The sequence below is a fragment of the Lathyrus oleraceus genome, chromosome 5 (assembly GCF_024323335.1).
Source record: "Lathyrus oleraceus cultivar Zhongwan6 chromosome 5, CAAS_Psat_ZW6_1.0, whole genome shotgun sequence".
Lineage (NCBI taxonomy): Eukaryota > Viridiplantae > Streptophyta > Magnoliopsida > Fabales > Fabaceae > Lathyrus > Lathyrus oleraceus.
This window is the reverse complement of record NC_066583.1, coordinates 368,330,916-368,357,842: the sequence shown is the minus strand read 5'-3', so window position 1 is coordinate 368,357,842 and position 26,927 is coordinate 368,330,916. Positions and strand designations below refer to the sequence as shown.

The 26,927-nt window shown below is 34.2% G+C and overlaps 1 protein-coding gene across 1 annotated transcript; it reads left to right on the top strand.

Annotated features, from left to right (window-relative positions):
- The first annotated feature begins 11,692 nt into the window (after nt 1-11,692).
- Nucleotides 11,693-18,693, top strand: LOC127084784 (truncated FRIGIDA-like protein 1). Its single transcript, XM_051025306.1, has 3 exons — nt 11,693-12,819; nt 17,451-17,614; nt 17,686-18,693. The coding sequence occupies exons 1-3, from the start codon at nt 12,018-12,020 to the stop codon at nt 18,244-18,246; spliced, it is 1,527 nt and encodes a 508-aa protein (XP_050881263.1). The 5' UTR covers nt 11,693-12,017; the 3' UTR covers nt 18,247-18,693.
- Nucleotides 18,694-26,927: the final 8,234 nt, after the last annotated feature.

Sequence of the window (26,927 nt, the reverse complement as noted above, 5' to 3'; positions counted from 1 at the left end):
CATCAGTCGCCACGACCTGGTCAGTGCGGAAGTTCTTTGTTCTTATATAAAAGAAATCATGCAACTTATAAGTCATGAAGAACATTTCAGAACATACTTGGGCATCCCCGTCTATCCGACAACCATAAAATGGTCATGATCCCAAGTGTTGGAGAGAGTTGAAAATTCTGCAAACTATACCTCTTATCTTGGCATCCATAAAAGCCATATCCCATTCGGCAAGAAAAACAATTATATGCATCAACCATGAATTTCATCTTACACATTATTTTAACAAGCAACTTTCATTAACACATGTATCAGCCCAAAACACATCATGCATTAACACATGCATCAACCTAAAACATATCATGCATTGACACATGCATCAACTTAAAACATATCATAGCATAAGCAAGGATTCAGTGACATATCGTAGAAGTCCATTCCCAGCTACAAACCTTGCATTAACACTTGCATCGACATGCATCCGCATAAAAAAATGCATACATATCATAATAAAGGGTTCTGCGACCTCTCGTAGAAGTCCAATCCCCATCTAACACCATTACAATTCCCTAAGCAAGAATGCTTATTGGTTTCCCCAGTAAGTAATTTCCCCATATGATCCTTTTGAAAGTTGCTACCAGTAAGCTCTCTCCCTAGTAAGTCCTTTCTAGAATCTCTCCCAATAGATGGTCATCTTAAATGATCCATTCTAACTTGTGAGTAGGTATTAACCTCTCATATCCCCATTAAATCTCCTTACCTTGATCCAAGCATCGACCTTCGGGTTGAAGACGATCAATGTATCCTTAAGTTTAAGCATTGAATTTCGAGTTGACAATGAATTTTTTTAGTCTAAGCAATGACTTTCGAGTTGGCGACGACTTGTCTTAGTCTAAGCACCTACTTTTGAGTTGGCGACAATTTGTTTTGATCTAAGAATCGACCTTCTGGTTGAATACGATCTATTTGTCCTTAAGTCTAAGCACCGACTTTCTAGTTGGCAATGACTTGTCTTGATCTGAGCACCAGTTTTCGGTGATGATCTATTTATGTTTGATCTAAGCACCAACCATCGGGAAGGTGACAATCTACTTATATTTGATCTAAGCACCAGTCTTCGATGATGATCTCTTTATGTTTGATCTAAGCACATGTATCCAACGACGATCTCTTTATGTTGGATCTAAGCATTAACCTTCAGTAAGATGACAATCTCTTTATGTTTGACCTAAGCATCGGTATTCAAAAACATTCTTTTTATGTTTGAACTAAGCACCAGTCTCCGATGACAATCTCGTCATGTTTGATCTAAGCACCGGTCTCTGGTGATGATCTCTTTATATTTGATCTAAGCACCGGTCTCAGACGACGATCTCTTTATGTTTGATCTAAGCATCGGTCTCTGGCGATGATCTCTTTATATTCGATCTAAGCATCGGTCTTCGATGACATCTCTTTATGTTTAATCTAAGCACCAACCCTCGGGAAGGCGGCGATCTCTTTATGATCGATCTAAGAACCGGCCCTCGGGAAGGTGACAATCTCTTTTTGTTTCAATCAAAGCATCGACCTTCGACAACGATCTCTTTACGTTCGATCTAAGCATTGACCGTCGGGAAGGCAACGATCTTTTACCCTATCCTGGATAATTTTTTTCTTCCATGTTCCTTTTCATGGATAAAATTTTGAGTCCTTTCGTATTTAATTATCTTCCACCACAATTACATGAAGACCGTCGTCATGCATGCCATCAGGTTGGAGGTAATTAAATAGGGACAACTGACGTACCCTAAATTTTGCCGACTTACTTTTATTATATTTTATGTTTAGCATTTAAATAAAAAATCAAAGGTGTTAGTCAGTTTAATTGGTAAGTGTCTAGGAATGTCAAATACAGGGTCACGGGTTCGAATCCTATAGTTTTCCTTTTTATTTTGGTTATTTATTAAAAGAGGTCAAAAGTCAAATGTTGACTTTTTTGAGTTTTTTAATATCATTTTTTTTAGGAATTAAAAAATAATAATAATTTTCCATTTAATTCGTTGTTTTATGGACAAAATAGTCAAAAAATCATTAAAAAAAATATATCTCAATTTGTCATTCTCGTTTTCTGATTTGTCACATTTGGCAAACTTGCTTCTGATTGGTAGAGAGCCATAAGGCCAAGAAGGCGATATTCTCTTCAACAGTAACTTTAGTACTTTTAGTGACATGGTAATACTCAATATATTTTATGAAGCCATCACGATTACTGTCGAATTCTATGTTATCTTCGTCCTCTCGATATGATACAAGTTATCGTCATTAGGACGAAGGCCTGAAATGATTGCCACGTCAAAAAGCGTGGGTATCAACATTCCAGAAGGAAGTTGAAAGGTGTTAGTCATACTCTCCGAATAGTAAACGGAGGCGACCAAGAGGTTTTGGCAATACAAATGGTCACTCCTCGACAACTGGATTAGGTCAAAATACCCATTTTTTTCAAGTTTCACTCATTTTGGCTTCTATCTTATCTAGCCATGAGATATAGTCATCATTTTTTGTTGGGGGAGCTGAGCAAAAAACTTGTAGGGCGTTAGTTTGGTACTCTAAGCTCATGGATTCTTTAACACTAACTATAGGTTATGTCTTATGGTAAGTAGGAAAGAAGTTTGTAGACCTAGTAAGACCCTCTACAGGGTCAAGTGTAGGACCCATGAGAGGATGGTTTTTTCCATAAATGGTAAAAGGAATGAGTACCTGATATTTTTAGATTCAGAGTTTTTCTTTGAAGTTAGGAGGTTTTGTAATGTACTCTTTATTCCCAATCGCGGTGGCGTCGTGCAACATATAGGCTAGCGGAACAGGTTCCTTGGAGACTTTGACGTTCTTGTTCGGAGGTGCCATTGTTGGTGAACTGTGAGTTTTTACTATTGGAAGATTTTGAAGAGAAGAAATTGTTTCAGAGCGAAGTTAAGGAAAAATGTTGGAAATATGGTGAAAAGGTAAAGTTGAGGTATTTATAGTGGAAAGAGTTGAGATTATTCAGTCTCCTCAACTTACCAGTTGGAGCAAGAAAAGTGGCACGTGGTGTTTCCCCAGAGAAGGAACTGAGGTCACTGATTACACATAACCACACTACCATATGAATTCGGTGCCATGATGAGTAGCGGTACGGGAAGTGGGAAATGCACATTTTTGAGGTGACGTTTGAGAAAAATTTCATGATGAATGTGACATCATCCCATAAGGTGACTAGCGTTTGGAAAGATAAAAAATGCCCATATCTCCTAGAAACGTCGAAAGAGACTTTTTTGGGGGGCAATTTGTTAGCTGAGATTTTCGAAAAGAGAAAAACCTCAGCAAACAGGGGCGGAGTCGAAGACGTCTTGGTTCGACCAGGATCTGGACTTAAGCAAAATTTTTGATGTGATAAGAGATATTTTGACCATGTGGAATATCGACCGCTCAGTCTTTGCGACAATGGCAAAATGGTCGACGTGGTGGTTATTTGGGCGTGTAATGTTACATTCAAATATCAATAACTGCATGTAGGCTTCCTTCTGAAGAGACACGTGGAGAAAGCATAGAAACGCGTTGCATGCAAGACTTTACGTGGCGAAGTTTGAGGATAGAAGCGTTAGGAGCAGTTATTTCATACTTGTATATATAGGAGGTCAGTATGTTGAATTAAAGGTGTTCATTATTTTACAGAAATCTCACTAAAAAACTCAAAGTATCAGTGCATAGAGAAACAAGCGAATTGCTGAGAAAATGTAAGATCAAATGAATTACCATTATTTACTTTCAATGAAAAGTTGTTAAGTTTTACCTTCTCGATTCTTGTTTCATTTAATTTCAGTGTCATTTAAAATACTTTATTCAGCATTTCCAATTTTCTATCAATTCCTTTAAATATTCTTGTTAGTCGAAGTCGACATTTTACCCTTTTTTTCTTACAAGTGTTTGGAAACTTATTTCGACCAAGTCGAAAACGATCACATGAAAACAAGAGAAATAAAAAACTAAACGGTTATTTGGCACTATGTCCTAGGATTCACTGGTTGATCCTGCAAGTAACCCATAGTCGGAGACCAACGGTTGCTTACCATTTTCAGTGTAAACAATGTCAGTACCAGGACACTATCTATTTTATTTTAATCAACAATTATCTTTATTTATGAGACAAAAAAAATTCTCTACAAATGTGAATTTTTCTTTCTCCATCTCACGGGTCTCTTTTTATTATATGGTCATTTAATACAATTGAGTTTATATGATCATTGTTCATTTTACAATTAAGTAACACGTTATAAATTGACATGTGTGTCTAAAAACATTTTATATTGTATCAAATCGAATATCACTCAATAATGGTGCCCACCACTAACTTTCCATTTCACAGGTCACTATCAGAATAATATCTATTTTATTTTAACCAACAATTGTCTTTAATTGACAGATGAATTATTTATTTTCAAATGTGAACATTTTTTTCTCCAATTTTTTTCCATTGGGGGAAAAATGGTGAACCACGTGAAAACGTTATTTATCAATGAGTTTGGAAAATACTTGATTTTCAAATTCTCATTGTTGGCTAGATCACTAGTCTCAGTCTGATACCGGGCAACATGTTCAACGATGGACTCACTAATGTCACCGACGAACTTGGTGAATTTTGGGACTTTCCAACCCCTAGGCAATTCAACTTACCTTATATCCTCCAATAACGAGGATATATAGTTTGGCCTATGGAGGCCTATGCAAAAGCCATTATGGACCAAAACACATTTGACGACATTGGTGATGTTATCATGTACCCCCATATTGTTATATCGGGCTTGTCTCAGTACTTGGTTGACATCTTGGTTGTGCTGCACTACAACCATGTCGAGGCCTTCCGACCTTTGGTCGTTTCTGACTATCTTGTTTTTCGGAGTGTTGACCCTCTAGGGAACATTATGCATTGGAGTCGGTGGCATTGGCGGTGCCCCCAAAAAGTCAGCAATCCTACCTATTTGGTGGGTTAATAGTTGATAAATCCAAGTTGTGTTTTCTAGAAGTGGGGTAAACACGTTGCCTATCTGTTGTGTAATAGTATGAATTATATCGTGGTTGCTTTCATCCATTAACTGGCTCATGATTTGGAGAGAGTTATTGGTTAAAGATGAAACACCCTGCAGAGGAAAATACCATATTCCTCCTGGTGGTTGTACCATTTGGCTAAAGTTGCCCATCGTGGACACCAAAGCCAAATATGGGTTAAAAGATGTCCATGTTGCCATCGCGCTCTTTGAATATATTTACATATTAGGGTGGAGGTTTGTTATCATTGTAGTTTTCATGCAATACAATTGTCCCTTTTGAGGCAATGAGAAGCCTAAATAAGAAGGCATTTGGTCTTATAGATTTTGTAATCCCCTGACAACAGTTGGTGTATTTGACACTTGTGGTGATGAAATCTCCATATCTGGCAGTATAGAATACGCCACTTCCTGGCTTATGACTGTAGGCATCTCCTCGATTAAGGTTAGAGTTGAAGGACTTTCGATGCTAGTAACCGTCAGATGTCCTCCTGGATATGGAGTATTACTTTGGGAAGGAGTTTGGCTTTTTCTAGACATACTGGAAATACTTTTACCACTCCTAAAATGCATAAAACATATAAAACCAACAAAGCATAAAACACTACTTTTCTGCAAAAAGATCCACACAATAGGGTCTCATTGGGTGTGCCAATTTGTTTACCGGTGTTTTTGGTAAAAAAATCATGAGTTTGAGAGTCTGTGAGATTAACTCGAAAAATCTCCAAAGCTATTTGTGCAAATAACTTACGCGAACACACATGCGTGTGAACTGAATGTAGTGTGACAAAAAGACTTTAAATAAAGTCAAATTGTAATAAATGATAAGGTAGAAATGCAGTAAATAACGTTAAATAAAGTAAATAGAAAGGTACAATGTTCCGTTTAAGGAGACAAAAAGATTAAAAAAGGATGGACGCATACATGTTTCTCGTTCAACCGTTTCATTTTATGACTCAAATACTCAAGTGGTATGAGTCTACTATTTATTCTATTTACAAGATAACTGCTGACGAGGATTATGAACACTATGGGCTTGTTGTGTTTGCTTCATGTTCAGATCTTTAGGTTCTCACTAGTGCACTTACGTGTCTTCCAAGATGTTATCTTCTTGTAACCCACGTTGAGTGGTAACTTGTTTTCCATTTCTTCCACATCTTCACGTCCTCTTGACGATAACTGCTCTAACGTGTTGTTGATAATGCTTGTCAAAGCTTCGAGACTTATGAACTTACCAAGTCTTTTATACCATATTGTTTGGTCGACTAGTCCCTTTTGTGAAATAAGGGCTCATGTCGTCTGTCCCTCTCAAGATTCTAGACATGTTTCTGTCGATTGCCCTTTTCGAGATTTTAGACGTATTTCCTAGGAATCTGGGCTTTTAGGGGGTTTACCCCTGAGAGAATTCCAAACCATTTCTTGTTGGTCGAGCCTCCTTTGTTGGCTTGTCGATGAATCCTCATTAATGCTTCCATTAAAGACACTTCATTAATATTTTTTCAATAAATGTCTTTTCATTGACATTCTTGGTTGACTTTTCAATAGCTGAAAATCACAGTGTAACAAACCCCACATCTGACAGTAAATAATCATGTAACAACAATAAAATAATAATGAATACAACCCCACTCTTACTGTAAGCAATCATGTAATGACAACAACATCACAATGAATACAACCCCACTCTAACTATAAACAATCATGCATTTAATACATCATTGATAATTCTCACTCCTAACTACTCATCTCATCAATTCATCAGTAAACATGTACAATAATTCAAACAACTATACACACAACTCACACATATATTCACATATTAAACATACATCCATATATCAATTTATCTTACAAGGCACTATCACGAGGTAGCTCTACACGTTAGATTTCCGAAGCTTCAAATCGCACCTTATTTGGACTTACGAAACTAAAGTTATGGCAAAAACAATTGGGTAACAAAATATTATTCAGTTTAGTAATTTTTCAAAAATCAACTAGTGCCAATCGATTGACACATGTGTGCAATCGATTGACACCAATCCCTATTACATTCTGCCTTTCCAATTTTTCATGTTTTGGTTGAGAGCAATCAATTGATTTAGGGAATCAGTCAATTGATATAGTTCAAATTTTCAATTTGTTTTCAAAATTACATGCATGCAATTGATTGACACATGATGTCAATCCATCATGATGTCAATCCATTGACATCATCCCAAAATCCAAAAATCTCAGTTTTTCATACATGGCTTCATCTTCCCAATTCTCTATCCCTCATACATCATCTCAACTCTCATATGACATTTAAATACATCAAATACATATCCTTCTATGATTAATACATCAATTACTCACTCATTAAACATTAATCCATCAGTTTTATCATGAATTAACTCAATTACATTCATACCCTAAAACACCCAATTGACACACAAATTCATCATTTAATCAATGAACTCATGAACATAAAGCAATATAACATCAAACATGAATTTCACATCAATTCATGATATAAAAACATAACCACAATCATCATTTGTCATATTAACATCAAACAATAGAGAAAAGATAACCACATGGGAGGTTAAGGAAAACTCATATACCTTTTAATGATTAAGACACCATTAGATGAATAGTTCTTTCTTACCTTGTAATTTCAACAAAAGCACAAGCAATAATCTTTATGGGATCTCATTCCTCAAGCTCTAGCTCCCTTCCAAAGGTCTTTAACTCTTCTTTTTTCACGTTTACAACAAAACTCCCTAAAACCCTTATTTTCTATTTCTCTTAAAATATATAGTAGCTTAATTAAATTCCTTATAATTATAATTTTGGCCCAACTAAACATAACCCTCTCTCCACTTAACCATCTAATTTCCATTATTTACACTTAAAGCTCAACTCTTACCATTCTCTTAATTTCTCATATTCTAATTAATTAAATTTCACCAAAATCTAATTAATTAACACATTTTCCCAAAATTGTCACTTGACGACCAAACCAGCCAGAAATACCCAAAAGAATATTTAAATAAATTAAATAAATAAATAAATAATTAAAGTGAGGTGTTACATCTAGCACTGCATTCTATATTGTGCTTGTGTGGACTACATAAAGACTTCAATATCTTTCGTCGTTTGTGATCAAAGATAAAGCATGCTTCAAGAGGTATTTCTTGAATCCTTATTTTGTTGTTTGATTTGTGATTAATGGTTTAATCAAGATCTGTTCATAGGGATTGTTTCACTAAGATAATCATTTTTTTAAAACATATCTTAAATCCATTCAAAGGGACTCTCCCCAAGCTTTATGTTGTTTTAAGAAATCATGGTATGGTGCGATGTTTCAGGGGGAACACAAGCACAAGGAAAGCCTTGATCATTCTTTGCTTAACACTTATGTCATATCAATTTCAATTACGAGTCTTGCAAGTTGTCGAGCTTCATAAAGGGGGAGATTGAAGTTGCCATATTCTCATAGGGTTCATTGCTTAAGGTTTTGTTGTTTTTTAATTGGTTATATATCATTTAATTTATCATTTTAGTTATTGAGTCTCCTCTTAGTTAGATCATTGCACATCTCTTATAATTGAATGTTTTTCACTAGATCATATTTTGCATGCATAAGTCAAAATATTGTGTTCAAGTTCGATGCAAAATGGTTCAAGTCATTATGTCAAAAAATTGGATCAAGAAATGCATGAATTCATAATTCTAATTAGACTAATTCTTGATTCAATCGTGAACACTTCAATTTTATTTTAAAAAACCAATTATGGAAGTGCGATTCGAATCAAAGTTATGTTCGATTTGAATAATGACATATATGTGAAAATCAAGATTTGCCTCCACCAGAGTGATTTGAATAACAATTTTCCCTAATTCGAATCAGGTGTGAGCATGATTCAAATTAGATAAAAAGTTGATTTGAATCATGGGCTGAGAATTAATTTTTGGATTTTGTTTTTTGTTGTGTGATTCAAATCAAGGATTTCTTTGACTCAAATCAATGACTCAAATCATAGGTAAAAAATATGGGTTTTAAGTTCTTAATTAAAACCATTATTTTATTTGACTCGAATCATAATATTTGCTCTTGACTCAAATCATAAATGTCATTTTATTCATTTTTAGTGCATTAACTCAAACACATATATAAGTCAAATTTTTTTCTCTCTACTTACAACCTTGTAACTTTGAAAGATCTTCAAAAAATTTAAAACAAGTTTTTAGAGAATACTTTTTCACAATATTTAGATTTCATTTGAAATCAATTATCATCTTCAACCTCTACCAAATCACCATGCTTGAGTGTTTGTCTCATTTCCGAGGGAGTGTGAGCTATTTTAAGAGAATGTTCATTAAGTTCTAATGTTTTCTGAAGTTTGAGTTCCATATCAAAGAATCATATTGTGATTATGTAACTGGGATTGACAATCTATCAAGAGGAAAAATAAAGGTTTTCTTCCATTGAAGACTTCAGTAAAACTAAGTGAATGTTTCTTCGAATGAAGTTGGAAGTTTCTGATCCTTCAGTTATACTAAGAGCTCGTACAAGGGACTTTCGAAAGGGTTGAGTCAAGACCGCTGCATGTAGAGACATGGAGCAACTTTTGAATCGGGGAAGTTGAACATTCAAGACTAAGTGAAAGTCATGTTAAACTCACTCCCGTGAGTTGTATAAATCAAAAGAGGAAGATTCATATTGAAGCCACTTAATTATTGTTTTAATTTTCACCATTATTTGGTTCCTTTATTCTATTAAAATACAAGTTGTATCGATTGTTAAATAGTGGAAGACTATGATTGTTCAATGGTTCGTCATTGGAGACTGAATTAGGTGCAAATCAAGGACAAACGCGTTGAACCAATATAAATATTAGTGCACTCTTATTCATCTATCTCTTTAATTTTCTGTATAATTTTGCATGATTAGGTTTTATCGCCTTTTGTAGAATCTCATGTTGCTAGGTTTTTTTTTCCTTATAGAAATTTATGTGTAAGCGTAAGTCTGAGATAGATTCAATCATCCAATTCATCTCTCTGGTGATTATAACTGTATAATACTTGTAATATTAGATTGACTATTTGATTAATAAGATCAATTTAGATATCTTGTATAAATTGAATTTGGTTGATTAATTTATTGAGTAGCTAATATCTTCATCTTTTCATATTCATCATATTGTCTGATTATAGTGCAATTCTTGTTATCTATACAAACACAAATTTTCTAAAATTTTGCTGCCACATTTTTCATAAAACACTGATTTTGAAGAAAGTAATTTTTTGAAATTGACTTTTAGGGAAAATCTATCCAACCCCAATCTAAACCATTCTACACCTACATTCTCCCCTTATATATATTGCCTTAATTGAAGTGGTCAAGAAAGCCATACGATTAAGACGCGTGATTAGAGAGTGAAGGTTTACTCAAGAATGTGAAGATACAATCTAGTAGTAAAAATGTCATTCACTTGGCTAACCATAAAGTGTATCATAAGAGTAAAAAGAACATCGATGTTTGTTTGTATTTTATAAGGGATGTGATTAAATTGAAGGAAACTATGGTTGAGAAGGTGAATTTGGAAGATAATCTTATGAATGTGTTCATTAAATCATTACCTAAACTAATGTTCAAACATCAATTGAACTTAATCCAGTTTGTTGAATAGTGACTCAAGCTTGAAGAAATTAACAATGTGATTGATGGATAAATTGACATCACCGTTATTTTTTATTCAATGCGGAGATTTGTGGAGTGTGTTTCAAGAAAATTTGAATAGTCAGTTTTTTTTATCTAATTAGTTTTGTCCTGAGCATGATGTGTTTTGAAGAGCATTTCTGAAGGATTTGTTTTTGACTCAAACATGAGGTGTTGGAGAGGAAACACAAGGTATTTTGGACGAGAAATGATACATTTTATCTAAGAAATTATGCCGCATTTAAGATATATTTTTTCATTTCTTAAGTAAGTTGTGATTTCTAGAGACTCCGAGAGACAAGATAAAACTTCTTAGAAATCATTGTCCTAAAAGTTTTGGTAATCATTAAAATTTATTTAAGGGTTGAAAAAAACATATAGATATCTTGAGAGTGAGAAATTCATGTATTAAGAGAAAGAGAGATTGCGCCAAAAATTAGGTAAAAACAAGAAATGACCTTATGAACTTGGAGAGTTATTTTTTTAAACTCATTTGTAATACTTTTTGTTAAAGACTCTTAGTAGATAGAAAAGCCGTTCTCTACCTAAGGGTGGCAAAACAAGTCTGCCTAGTTGAGCATATCCGTTTTGTCTGTACTTTTCGTATGATAGTTCAAGGTTTTAACATCCTCTATTATGTCTGTCTTATTTTTTTTTTGCATATTTTTGCGGCAGTAAGAATTAACATAAATTTTTATTTTTAAACCTTTAGAAAAATATTACGCAGACTTTCCCTATCATATCTTTTTTGTTGGACGAAATAAAATTTTAGAGTCGCACCATTAAATGTGCTCGTCTCGCCCTTTTTATTGTAAACTTTTGCATGATAGATCCAGAACGTTCGTTTATTACCTCTACCTATAGTATAGTAGATCATTTTGGTTGGAACTAAACAATGTGTTTTTGTTCTTTAGCACCTTTTTAGTATGGTGGTTTTGTTTGCACTAGTTGGTATAGTATACTTGCTTGAGATTCTTTAGTTTTAATTACTATTATTCTTTATTCTACATATCAAGTCGTTTTCTCTATTTATTTTATGCTCTTTATATATGTGCACATGCCAATCAATGGCATTTCTCGCATTATACACGGCAATATTTCCTTCCTGAGATGGTGCCGTTAGAATCTGAACAATTTTTAAATTTAATGGCGTCGTCATTCACATTCACTCTCACTGTCTCCACCATCGCGCTAGGGTTTCCAGAATGCACCAATCGTTCCATTAATCTCTCAAATCACGAATTCCCAATTCAACTCCAACTATGGCTGCATCAAAAGCAATTTCCGAAGCATTGAATCTCATAGACACGAAGAAAGAGAATCTCAGAAAAGCCTTCGAAAATCTTCAACCCCACTGTTCCTTCCTTCATACGCTTCCTCTTTCATGGTTCGAACTCGATTCCCACTTCACCTCTCTCCAACACTCCCTCACTAACCGCTTCCATATACTCCAATCACTCGAACAATCACATTCTCAATCCCAATCGAAAACCCTAACTTCCAACTCTAACAACCGAACATCCAAATATTCTAACTTTCCGTCCAAAGCTTACGGCATTTCATCGAACCAGAACAAATTGAACATTCTGTGTGAGAAGATGGATGGTATAGGGTTGATGAATTACGTTATTGATAATTTCAAGGATAAAGTTAGGGTTCAGGAGGAGCTGCTTGAAGCATTTCGATATACTCCGGACGCAGGGGTGTTGGTTCTGCAAATGCTGGAAGGGTTTCATGGGTTGAGTGGTGATTGTAATGATTGGAGATTGAGGAAGATGGGGAGGATTTGTGTTATGTTGTTGAGGATTCTGAGTGTTGCTGGTGTGAATGTGAGCTTTAAGGCTAGAGAGAAAGCCTTGAAGGTGGCTCTTGATTGGAAAGTGAATTTGATGGGTGATTATGGAAATATTTTGAAGGCGTTGGGGTTTATCTATTTGGTTTATGCATTTGGTATTGTTTCTGAATTCAGCATGGATGAGCTTGTTGAAATTTCTGCTGTGGCTGCAGTTAATGTCGAGTTCATGCAGCTTTGTCGTGATGTTGGTTTGACAGATAGGGTTCCTGGTAAGGCTGTTGAATTTTTCTAAAGAGTTGGTTTTGTTTGATTGTTAGAATAACACTTGTGTGTGTGTGCGCTTGTGTCAGAATAGGAGTTAAGATGTAGTGTGTGTGTGTGTTTTGGTGTTAGAATAGGAACTAGGATGTAGTGTGTGTGTGTGTGTGTTTTAGAATAGGAATTAGGATATAGTGTGTGATAAGGGGCTGGGACCTCATATTAGGAAGGTTTACAGCAGGAGGGAAAACAGGGGATCCTGTGTAACTAACTGATTGCAGTGTAACTAACTAGTAAAAACGCTAACTGATGGCAAAGTTATCCATCCCAGATAGCAGAGTGGAGCGACTGATTCTAAAAATGGGATAGCGGATAGCGGGATAACCACTATTTGACTATATTTTAGACTAATCATGTGAATAATCTATAAAAGATACATTTGATGTAAAGTCAAACAAATAAAAGGAAGAAGAGGAATAGAGTTATTAAATGACAATTACTTAAAAAAAATAGAGGACAATATGAATAAAGAGAAAAGAAAGAAGAAGAAAGAAGAGAAAAGAAAGAAAGAAGAAGAAAAGAAGACTTAAAAAAAACAAATTAACAAAGAAAAGAAATAAGAAAGAAGAGAAAAGAAAAGAAATAAGAAAGAAGAGAAAATAAATAAGAAAGAAGAGAAAAGAAAGAAAGAAGAAGAAAAGAAAGAAGAGAAAAGAAATAAGAAAAGAAGAACAGAGAATTAAAAACCAACTTGAGAAGAGAGGATTGCAGGCGGCGACACTAAGAAACAAAGTAGACGGAGGCGGCGGCGCTGAGAACGGAGGCGACACTGGGAAGAAGACCGTGAGAAGGAAACTCTGAAAACTGAAGCGAAAGCGTGTGAGAAGAAAGATTGAATCCTCTGTTGTGTTCTGAGTTAGGGCAAATTGAAATAATTCCACAAAACTCTTCGAACCTTTATTTATTTTAAAGGTAAATCTGGGTTTTCGTGTTCAAAACAGTTCAAACCCGCTCGGGCCAGGAAACGCTCCACTCTCGCTACCCGCTAAACATCAAATAGTGGCTGCTATCTCAAACTGAGACGCGAACCGCTCCTCCATAGTGGAGGGTCACCGCTCCAGGCCGCTATCGATAACTCTCACTGATGGCAAAGGCAAATAGTGAGTCATAGATGTTAGGTGTATGTTGCGTTAGGTTTTCTATATTAAGGAGACATAAGATTAGTAGAAGGCATCAATTAAGTTCATTCTTGTGGAGGATCTAGGTCTCTCAAACAGTGTTGTCGGTGGCGGATGGGATCCATGGTAGAGAGCCAAAATCGCGCCATACAGGCTGCTTTGTGTCACCGTCATAGCGGATTAATGCGGGAAAACAAGCAATATTGGCCAATATTTACCATTGAGGCTAGCCCAAAATTCGCCCTTGGTATCCGCCATAGTATGCTGGATATTCGATAACACTGCTCTCAAATACCTAACATTCTGTTACATGCATTTACAGTACCTAGAACCTATCAGTGTGTTTGGAAAGATATTGACAATAGGCTGCACAAATGTTCATTTGGCTCTCCTCAACCAACTTCAAAATCAAACACACCCATAGTTTAATAAGAATAAGGAGCATAAACTGTAAGTGTAAATTAGTTTTACACTGGTATTCATTGAGAGCCCTTTATTTTGCCATTTCGTAGTGATTATCTTAATATTAAGTTGCAAGAGTGGGGTGTCATAATGATGAGTCTCATTGGATGCATGTATATAGTTGGTTTACACTGATGGTGCATCCCCTTGTAACTCTAGTTTAATTGGGAATGATTCTTTGTCACGAGTTTCAAGCATGTACCTCTTCATAGGGTATTAAATTATTACCATTGATATTGATGAATACGAGAAAGAAAGACAAATGAAAAGAAGTGAGTGGTAGTTGAAGTTATATCGGATGTTTTTTATGTGCAACTAACATGACTTAGTTTGAAATGCGATTCTTATTTTTTCTTGTTTTATGTTTTCTAGGATTTGGGTAAAATAAATTCCTTCACATGTAGTGATAGAACTCCAAAGTTATATGTCAATGAAACTGTATCTTTTATTGAATTGAAATTGAATTAGATGCTCTTACACCAGAGCAGTAAACAGAAATAAACCAGAGCTTATAGCTCCTACTTGAGAGAGACTCTCCTAATTGACAACTAGAAAATACCTTAATGCCTCTCTTTTCCACACTCACCGATACTCACAAGTTCACAATATATTCTCATCCTCTAATAAACTATCCTAGAATCTAGCTCCACGTCACTGACTACCTTCTAGTCTCTCCCCCATGCACTTTCTTCTAGGATACTTAGGTGTCATATCATGTAGGCACTAGAATATTTTGTAACAAAGATGGTGTGTAGTATACTTAGCTCCTCTTCACCATTACAAGGATGGTAAGCATCTTCCAAGTTTTAAAATGAACAGAAAGATCATTCTTTTAGCAATTTGATGGATAAGAAAGTAGTTTTATATTGACAAAATTGAAATACTTTATCAGCCCTTTGATTGCTCATTCTCAATTTCCTGCTCCTAAGCTTCTCCGGCTATTTGCTTTAGGGCTATGACTTGCCCAAGACACATTCTCCCACAAATTCAGGTTTTGTTGTCTTTAGTAATGTTGAAGTGTGTAACTGTATATGACTAAAACATATCATAGCTTAGTAGCTATTAGCATGGTTGTCAAAATCGGGATCTCGATAAAGATCGTTAGGATATGGAAAAAGCGTAAATCGTAGGATCGTAACTCGGATCGTAAGATCCTATCAAATAGACAAAATTATAGAAATAACCTGAACATAAAATTCTCATTAACTTAATTATAATAGCAAATATTCAATCCAAAAAAATATAACTTTTTTCAACATAATATTCATAACAGCAAATATCCAATCCAAAGAAACAAGACATGGTGATTTTTTTTTGAAAAGCTTTGTTTTATAAGGAAGATCTGTTTTGTAAAGAAGGAAGAGGTATTGGAGAGCAAGGATAGAAAAGATGAGAAGAATTGAAGGATTTGATTTGAATTTATAGAAGAAATAGATGAAGAGAAGAAATCCATCCATTGAATGATTAATCGTTTCAGAATTCATTATCAGAGTTCCAATGTTTTTTGTGGCTACACTCCTTTCACGATAATTATTTCTAACGTTCTCAAAAGCATATTTAAATAATTCCAACTTCCAAAACCCTAAAATATGTGAGCACTGCCGTCAGGGTTTAATTAACGGGTCAGTTCTGGGCCGGTTCAAAATAAAAAAATGAATCGTTGGGATCTCACTATCCCACGATTTTACGCTCTTCCTCTACGCTTTCACCGCTCCAGCTAATTCCACGATCTTTCTGCCACTTAAAGCGGTGGATGGTTTCCAGACCGTAAGATCGTACGCTTTTGAGAGTTAAAGCGCGATCCTAACAACCATGGCTATTAGCTTATTAGACATGTTTTTTATACTGACACCTACAGTACTTGTGCAACATTTCTGGTATTTGTTATAAAGGGTCTTGTCAAAGAATTATTTTCAATTGGCTTGGACATGCACAATACACTTATCCAATACTTCAATAAGGCACAATACTTGGAGAAATAACTCTTACCTTTTGTTTTCAGTTATCTATCATATGAATCACCCTGGAAACTGAATATATTAAAAAAAAATTGAGATCTAAAATGATAAGAGCGATATCCTGTAAACATCATTTTAGAATGTCACTATGTTCTCTATTTATCCTTGTTCTCGCGCACAAGTTTTCGCCTATGAACATACATGGATAGTCAAGATTATCTTTTTTCAATTAACTATATTTTTTTTTTATAAATAAACAATATCTTGGTTTCTTATATTGTAAACATTACCTGCATGGGCTTCTCTGTGTTGTATCTGCTATATTTTTTACCCATTCTTTGTAACTACTTGATCTTTTAATCATTTATTGCATTTCCTTTTCAATGAATGGTCAATGAAACAAACCATTGCTTAGTAAATTGTATTAATGTTGAGGCAGTCATCATGGTTTTGTCGATGAATTAAACCCTATTATTCTATTGGAGTAGGAGTAGCAAAGAAGTTCAGCGGCCACCTATACAACCTTTTCAACTCCTTTATCAATTACCAATTAGAAAACTTGGTTGACTATTGAAATCGGAACCTTCCCCTTCGATTGACAGTTTTAATGTTAAGCAAGGTTCTGTAAGATTGATTATGGGAAGTTTTCCCTACTTTGCTCCCTGCTGTTGAAAACTGTTCTATAATTAAATGCATAAAGAACCAAGAGAGAGTGCAAAGCCAAGAGTAATTAAAGGGTATACAAATTAACATAGTATACCAAATTAAACCCTATGTAATTTGTATTTTTGAAATTGAGTCGTTTTTATCCAAGTTGAAAACATAGAGGTGGCTAACCAGTTTATAAAAATACTAACACACATAGGAAGAGTTACTAGACTAATATGCAAGTAATAAGTAAAAATAACTAATTTGAGTTAATTTGTGATAATGTGACAGTTTTGTTTGTCTCTAATGGTGTATATGTAAGCGAACATGCCCTATTTCTTATTTTACCCTCAACTAATTTTATTGGTAACACAATGTTTTTTTTGTGGTTTGCAGAGATTGTTCAGAAACTTGTTGATAGGGGCAAATATGTTCTGGCTGTCAAGTATGTTTTTGAGTTTAATCTTGCTGATAAGATTCCACCAATTCCTATTTTGAAAGCATGCGTGGATGCATCTAAGAAACTTGCTACAAGACTTTCCCTGGAAGGAAGGCCACGGGTAAGTGTCACCTTGATTTATAACATAATGCATGGTTCCACATCCTATATTCATAGAGTTTTTTTTTGCAGATGGAAATTACTGATAGAGAAATGCGTGTACTGAAAACGGTAATTGAGATTATTGAGAATTATAAGCTTGAATCTGAATATCCACGAGCTAGCCTTGAGCAGCGTATAGAGCAGTTGAAGGGGAAGGGTGCAAATATGAAAGACCAATCACCAGCTTCTATTCTAACTAGACATGCACTTCAACGACGGCAACGAAAGAGAAGGATGAAGAAGCAGCAGCAAAATGGGATCAAGCTTCCTCGAACATCCACTTCAGTTGGTCCAGAAGCTGTCCTCATGAATGTCAGTAATAATAATTCAACAATATGCCAGTACGAACAACCTCTTGTCAAGCCTTCAGGTTTGTTTCCAAACCATCCAAATACATACGCAAGCTCACCAGCCACTTCGCTTGGCATGGTTGCCCCTACCCCAACCATGCCTTCTTACACGGGTCATTCAGCTGGTCCCAGCAGAAACCCCAACCTAGGTGGTTCTCATCTAAACTCATCAGAGCCACATGTGCCATCTGCTTATTATGATGGTACTACTAACTTTACTGGTAGTCTAGCTTCCCCTTGACTTTGCATCTCAATTGTTCGGTTTTAAAGTGTAGTTGCTACTTTGCTTCATTAACCATGGTTTTAGGACAGAAATTAGATTCAGTTATTGAGAATTGTGAAGGAATGCTTAGTTTCACAACTTTAATTACTTGTATTGTTATGTATATATAAAATTACTTTTAGAGGTTGATTATAGTCTTTCCTCTCCCTTCGCCCTCACCCTCACCCTCGCCCCCAAACCACAACCTTTGGTGTTTACGCCAAGCAATGGAACATCGTTCGATGGACTGACTACATGGGCATATCAACAATTTTTCTTCTTCAGAAGAATATAAATTGAAGTCTTTTTTCAAGGTTTCCCTTAATGGACCTATTTTATATGTTCTTTAGTTTGTTCCATTTCATAAAATGTAAAAAAAAGTTATGTTGCCTAATTAATTGGCTTATGCAACTCTCATTTTCTATCCGAGTATGGGTAAAGTTATAACCGACATAGGAAGTTTTTCTTATCATTCTCAGTCCAAAAACTTAAAGGAAGTCCATATACAAACTCTGGAAATGTGACGTCATCTGTGGACAAATTGTTTGCATTAATTTATTTTACTAGCTTTTACATATTAAGCTAAATCTCTTTTAATGTCAAATGCTTTAACCCAACATTGTGCTTCTGCATTCCTGAAAATCTGAAAACTAATATCAGGCTTTGAGGAGCTGTGTTGATTGTTATCATCCCTATGCATTAGGTGCTATCCTAATGGGATGTCAAAAGGCCAAATGTGTTGTGTTGTAACCGTTCCTTTTATTATATTTCTTCTTATGCCTTTTATATATAATTTTTGTCATGAATCATATTTTGTTAGAATCCTCTTACTAACAGGAATGAAATGCAGTGCAGTTTCTCATCTCTGGTTTCGCTGTTTCAACCATTTTTTTTGTCTAGTTTAAAATTAAAAGTCAATCTATTGGAAGTAATTTTTGGTTTTCACATGGTCCATGCACAGAAAAATAAAGTGTTTTTGAATATATCACCAAATACCTTTCGTAATTTTTGGTTTGCATTTGTTTTCCAGTATTATTGGATTTATTCGTACACTTAATGATGATGAAGGCTGCTTGTTATGGATTATAGATTGTACCGTATTATGTCAGCCATCTGTATACATGGATTATGACTCATGATCTAACCAACAGTTAAGCTGCTGGTTTCAAATATAATTTTTACTAATTGCCAATCTGTGCCAGAAGAACTAATTCAAATTGATTAATTTGAAGCTTTTGTAGAGGTGTATATGAACTGATATTGGATGTTGTCATTTGAAGCTTTTGTCCATAACAGTTGAGGTCTCATTTATGTTGAAAGCAGACCAAATTGTGACATGTTTTGGGTTCCCATCAATCACACATAGATTAACCATGGGGTCAAACCCTTTGATTTTGAGTCCAGGGGAAATGGTGGGAAAATGTCAAGAAATAAACTCTTGACCTCTCTGATTCTGACTACGTATTGTGTCATTTAAGCAGATGAAGCCAGGAGAAGAGAGGAACATCAATGATAGAAAATAGAGAAAATTTCCCTATCAAGGGTGATAATAGCAATAACTTCAATGATTATTTATTTGGCACATAAATTTTATGTGAATGCTTCTAGTTCTGTGTACTTCAAGTTGATAGTGTTAGTCCTATGGTGAAGCTATGATCATTTATGAAAGCTTCTATATTCATTTTCATGAGCGGCAAGTAACAAGTTGCTATTTAACTTCCTCTAGTTTTTATTTTAGTTTAGGTAGTATAATTTTAAGTTAGGGTATTCGAGAAATTTGAATTTCCACCAAAAAAAGGAAAAAATAGGAGAAATTAGAAACTATTCTACCTATGAAGTGATATTCTACCTATGAAAGGATGTGTCTGTATTACATGTTGGTGTTGTACATATTGAAATTTGTAGTAGTTGTGCCTCTCACCTTTTTGTAACCCTGATTTTGATGGTTTCTGTAATGTAACATGTAAGAGACTTTGTTATATATGTGTGGAAATGTTTACTCAGTTGATTGCATGTTGAGACGTATACTCAGTGTGTTCCTATAAAATGGGTCGTGAAAGACTTGCCAGCTTTCTTGGATTTTTGCTAGTGACTGCTGAGAATTTTATTAGAAGAATAAAATAGACAATTCATCTTAAAATGAAGGAGAAAACTGGAACTACTTTTTACTAGCCTGTAATAATCAGGAGTGAGTTGTTTTATATTTTAAAGTTGCTGTTATTTTCTTGTTTGATGTAGATAAATTACGTAATTAGTACTTCATAATATTACAAGTTTCTTTTACCAAAAATTAAAAGAATTGGGGTTGTGCCTTTTCGGAAATCATTAATCAATAAGTATTGAAAATAACAACAGTTGTACTATTGACTTGTTGTACTCGGGCCACTTGTTTTGGTTTTTCTTAACAATAATTTTTTATAGAGTAACATATTGTCCGTTCATTTTATACAATTTTTTTAATAAAAACTTTAAATAAAAATTTAATTTAAATCATTATTTTAAATATTTTATCAATTTTAAAATAAAAAAATTTGAATATCAAAATTTTAAAAAATCACATAATTTTGAAGCTATTTTAAATAATTTTTTATAAAATTTATTTGAGATATAATTTTAAAAAAAATTATAGTTTGAACTATATTTTAATTATAAATATAGTATAGATATTTATCTCTTGCTATAATTTAATTATCTATAAGAGGTTTGTTTCATTGGAATGATTTATACCCACTCTTTCTTTTTGAATAAAAATTGATAAATTGGAAGTTATTTTATTTCTAAAAGATATTTTGTATTCGAGAATTAACTTTCTAACTATAAACCAAACATATAGGAAAATATATTTATGTAACTTCTATATTCCTAGTTTTACAACCTGTTACAAACACTCCTTTTAAAAAGGTAACTTCTATTCTATTAAAATATGTTGCATTGGACCGAATCTTTAATTAGGCAAATGGTTAGATTCAATTATCTTGCACTGCAGTCTTAAAGTGAATTTCTTCTCCACACTCAGCATTTTATGAAATTTTATATCTCTAAATGCACCCTAAATACATATGACTAAAATTACTTTTTAATCACGCCCGGGATTACTATTTTGTATTCGGAGATGGGTTTCCGTAAATCATAAAGAGTTGCATTTTCATAATATATTGAAACAGAAACAAATAAAATAAAATAATTAGTAATGTGTAGGTTGACAAAATAAAATTATCATTGTTAACATAAAATAAGCATTACATAAGTGATTTTAACATAAATCAAACCATAATTTCAATACTCAAATAGACGTTTCAACATCTCATAATATCTTTAACCGACCTCATAAATCAAACATAAATATGCACCTGTCTTCAGCTCAAAGTTGTTGAAATCAATCTTCACTTCGTTGTCAATCGACAGTGAATGATATTCGAGTTTCACAATTTTTTGACTGTATCCGTAAGATAGGAGTTCCTACAGTATGTATTTCAGATTTGTTTGTAGGTGTACTCATTGAACTTAAATTGAATTGAGGGTTTGCGCCGTTGAAGTAGACATATGCGACATGTCAATTGATGTTCATTATGGTGTAATGAGTATTGATAAGAAATATGACACGATTGGGCAATAGTTATAGTTATAGTAATTATAGACAAATATGGATCTCTTAAATTCTATTTTGTATTAGAGAATATTTCGAAAATGCATCTTCGATACTACCTTATTATCTTAATTTAAAGATGTATTTTTGAAACCTCTAAGAACAAAATGAAATTTAATATATATATATATATATATATATATATATATATATATATATATATAGAGTGTGTGTGTGTGTGTGTGTGTGTGTCGGCGTGCGCGTGCGTGTGTGTGTGTGTGTGCGCGTGCGGGCGTGCGCGGCGTGCGCGTGCGTGTGTGCGTGCGTGCGTGCGTGCGTGCGTGCGTGCGTGTGTGTGTGTGTGTGTGAGAGAGAGAGAGAGAGAGAGAGAGAGAGAGAGAGAGAGAGAGAGAGAGAGAGAGAGAGATGTACATGTGTAGATCTGGGTTGAATTTAGTCAAAATTATGATCCAACTCATACAAAGTACATCGATTTGAGTGCGGTAAAATAATCACCCACAACATTTACGAGTCGATTTGGATAAAACCACAACTTTGTGGGTTGGACTAGGTTGGGTAGTGAGATACCCAATTTTTTTTCTTTTTTTTTTCTTTCTTATATAATTATAAATAATGTGTCACATTTTTTTCTTAACACCCACAACATTACGATAAAATTCATTGTAAATATATTTGAAAAAATAAAAGTTACATTACGATAATACTTTGAATTGCATAAAATATTTGCAATTTATAAGAATTATCATCAAAACAATTAAAGTGAGACATCATAAATAAGTTAAAATCATTATTTACAAAATAAAACATGTTCAAAAGGTTGTAATCTAATGGTGGTACATCCTTTGAGTTTTGTTTATTTGATTCTCTTTCAATCTTGCTCAATTTGACTATCTTTTGCATCCTTCCCACAAAATGGTTCGGCAAAGTCAAGACTTTTGTTAGTGAATGAGTTGTCCACTCCAGCAATTTAAGTGGTATTGGGCATTCTGGTTTCAAATAAACTTGAACAAAATGCATTATTTTTTAAAGCCACATGATACACATAATACGATCATTTGGATTTTGAGGTGGGGCAGTGTCCAGTGGAAAAAATGTTTATGATCAATCGTATCTTGTAAGATCAATACACACTTTATCATATGCACTAGCTATGAGATGAATCATTTCAGAAAAGCACATTATTTATCCCTCGGTGCCGGTCCACCAATGCAAGGAAAAAGAGATTCATAAATTGCATCAAAATTTTCTTTTTTTTCTTCTTCCATATAGCCGTGTGTATGATTATTATTGCCCCTCAACTCTTGGATAATTTGATGGTGGACAATTGTGTGACCCTCTTCTCTTTTACCAAGGATAACAAAAATAGCTTGACAACCGCAGTTACTATCATTCTCAACATTGACGATCCGTTCAATGTATTTTGCATAAAAATCGGCATCTCGTCAATGAATAGAATTTTTTGTAGAGGTGGTGAATGAGGTGGTTTGCTAAAGCAAACTCCTTTGAAAACACTTTTTTGAGATTTTGGAGTTGGTGAATCTGATAAAATTTTGTCAACATATTAAAAATACGAAGGAGACCGCATCGTTGAATTGTTACTCAGTGTAGGTTTGACCTTCTTAAGAGCATCTTTTGTATTTACTAGTTGAGAGAGTGGTTTTGTTGCTTGAAAACGTGTTACATGCAAGTATACATGTTCGTTATAAATAACAAGTGATAAAAAGTAAGGGTACCGTATCCACAGGGAGTGGAAGTAACTTAGGTTGATTTTATAAGTAAATATCTTTAGAAATTAAGCATGAGAAATAGTAAAAAGAATAATAGATTGTCATAAGTTCGATGTTTCTTAAATCAATAACTTAATAGTGCAGAGACAGTGTTGTGAATATATCACGAAAGTGTAAGTTGAGCTATGATCTTTTAATATGCATGAAGTAATTATGTGTTTATGATGCGAATTATCGTACCAGAAAATACCAGTGAGTGATCTAAGAGTATATTTCTACATCAAAAGCATGCACACTAGGGCAAGGGAATAAATCTCTAAGTCCCACTTATAACCCTAACTTACACCTGTTTGTCTTCTGAAATTCCTTTATAGTTGTAGTTTCTTATTATCTAAGCAAAATAAATGAGTGAATATCTCTATCCTACTAGTGCAACTACTTTTATTATGAAATCTACTTGTTGTTGGATCTCTCACAACAACAAGCTTTTATTTTCTTCTAAGTTGATTATTCAAAGAATTAGATTTAAACATGTTTCGACATGATAAAACAAGGCACTAAACAACATACAATTTTAACATAAAAACAACTTCATATTAACTTCTCATTGCTCAACAAACAAAAGGTTTAGCTCATGATGAGCTGAGTACAACTTACAAAGCTGGTTATAAAAGGAAAAATTCTTAAACAAAAGATGAAAAATGAATAGCAACCTAAGAATGATGTAAAGCCTCATTCTGATGGATAATCAACAAGTGATGACTCCAGTCACGCTAGGCTTCGGCAGTTAGGACTAGAAAAGGTGAGAAGAATAAACTCTCTTTTCTCTCTACTCTTTCTTACAATAATATTCTCTGTGATTTTCTCTAAGGTGCTGAACTCTCTCAACAAACTTCAATATTGTCTATTTATAAGCCTTCATCTAGGGTTTTTCTATTTTGTCTTGGATCATGGGCCTTTGTAGGGTCACATCAAGCCCAAATATCAAATTAGAATATTTCTTTCCTTCCTTAAGCATCGTTAACAAGAAATCAGGTACAAGGATATTAGTTGGGGACAAAGTGCAGTGTGGCAGTCTGCAGTGGCAGTGGGGTGCATGCAATGTTGTCCTTTCTGCATGGTTCTCTCTTTTGTGGATGTACTATTGTACCTTCTTTTGTCTTTTAGCGCCATTTATTTTATCCACTCAACTTAAGGGAGATCTACCAATACACAAACAAATATTCCTTCCCAATGCAACTCCTTTTCTACATATGCCCTAGGGATTGAGCTGGTTACTTCATTTCATTCCTTAATTGAATTCATTTTTGTTCCAGATTGAACTCCCAAGTTTTTTCCTAAACTATCTTTCCTCATCTCATCAGAACACTACTTAAAAGCAAGCAACAAACACATCAAAACTATAAGAGAGAGAACTTATTGTACTCTAAGCTAAATATTGCAGAAAAATCTATAATGCATTAAATAACAAATAAAATGAGAAACCTACTAGCTTTAAACAAGAGATTAGGTTGTATAATAACTCATAAAATATGGGTTATCAAGTCAGTGTAGGTTTGACCTTCTTAGGAGCATCTTTTGTTTTTACCTGTTAAGAGGGTGGTTTCAAGTCATTGGTTTCCAGATAATCAATCTTCCTTAATTTCTCTTTGATGTGGAGTTTCATATTGTCATCTACTTTCAAAAATATCTCTTGTATCACTTCCAATTCGATTAAGATAGATATATTTGATTTATCGTCTTTCATGACACCATCGTCATCAAACCTGAGCCTTTTCCAATGAGTGCAAAATTCATCCATTTGTATCAGGCTATCAAGTTTCACCTTCTTAGATATAAGACGAGAACATGGGAGAACATAAGTTCTCACAAGTGTGCAGCCAAACTTTGAGCTATTGGAACCTACATTATCATCTCGCTTGGCTTCGTGAAAAATATAATTTAGACTTGCTCGAGATATGTTGCCAACCAACTTAGGATAAAGATTGTTGTCTTTGAATATGTTTTTGAACATTTTGATACTATGACCAAATGATGTTTGTATCTTATGATGCTATGACCAAATGATGTTTGTATCTTATTATGTTGATTTTGGATCATTTGGTTCACAAAGTCCCAATCTAGACACAAATAACCCTTACTACTTCTCAACCAATTCTTTAGTGTAGCATGGGCATACTCAACTCGGTTTGTTGATGTATTTTTAAGGTGTCTAACCTGATTGGTCCAAACACAGACAATATTTTCCTCCATCTAGTCCAAAATTGTACTTTCAACATATTTTAACAAATCTAAATATTTCTCACACACCTTCCTAAAATTTTAACATCATATGCATATAACTCTTTTGTGGAAGAATTTATTATAACATTCCATGCATCCATTATTTTTTCCACAATCACCTTGTCCATTTTTCCATCTTCGATCTTTATCTGTTTCGTCCCTACCGGGGGTTTAAGCCGACTTCTCACATTCTTTGTTATGTGATACCTACAAATTAATGCATAAGAAGTAATAAATACCTTTGTAACCGAATTTATCAAATCAATATCACGGCCGGTAACAATTACTTTCGGCATGTGTTCTTGGTCCTTTAACATTGACCGACACACCTCTAAAGCCTAAGTAACATTCTCATCCTTTTCCCTCTCTAGAAATGAAAATCCGATAGAATAAGTCTTCTCAATAGAGATAATACCAACAATTTTCAATAGTGGAAGTCTGCACTTATTGGTCTTATATGTTGAATCAATGATGAGCATGGTAGGAAACATGTTGAACAATTTTATGGAATCATGATAAGTCCAAAATATATCTCTAACAGATACTTCATCCTTCTATGTTCAGTACCTAGATACATAATTGTTATCATCCAAAAATTTCAAGAGTTGTTACATTTCAGTTATATCCCCCTCAACACCTTGTTATTTTGGTATTGAATATTGTACACTTGCCTGATATTTGCGATATTTCTGGATCTTTTACGTTTCAAAGTTGCAAGTATGTTTTTGAAAAGAGTTTTTAGAAAAAATTATGATCATGCAGGTGGTTGTTTTATTAAAATCACGTTTGATATTTCTGGAAATGCATCTCCGGAAATGACTGACATGCAAACGTGACATGTTTTGAATTTTCCGCTTCAAAACTCCGGAAATGCATGTCTAGAAACTCAATTGATATGTTCTAAGATGCATCTCCAGATAGAATATTTGTTTTAGAATGGGGTGACATTCATTTTGTGCATTATTTAGTGTGCAAAGGGTGCGTCCGGAGATACATCTCCGGAATCCGAGTGAAAATTTCAGATTTTTATAGGGTATTTTTCC

Bases quoted from the DNA above. Each gene is read 5' to 3' on its own strand.
- LOC127084784 (XM_051025306.1), top strand. From the start codon at position 12,018: ATGGCTGCATCAAAAGCAATTTCCGAAGCATTGAATCTCATAGACACG. The intron at 12,820-17,450 runs GTAAGGCTGTTG...TGTGGTTTGCAG, and splicing joins TTTGACAGATAGGGTTCCTG to AGATTGTTCAGAAACTTGTT. The intron at 17,615-17,685 runs GTAAGTGTCACC...TTTTTTTTGCAG, and splicing joins CCCTGGAAGGAAGGCCACGG to ATGGAAATTACTGATAGAGA.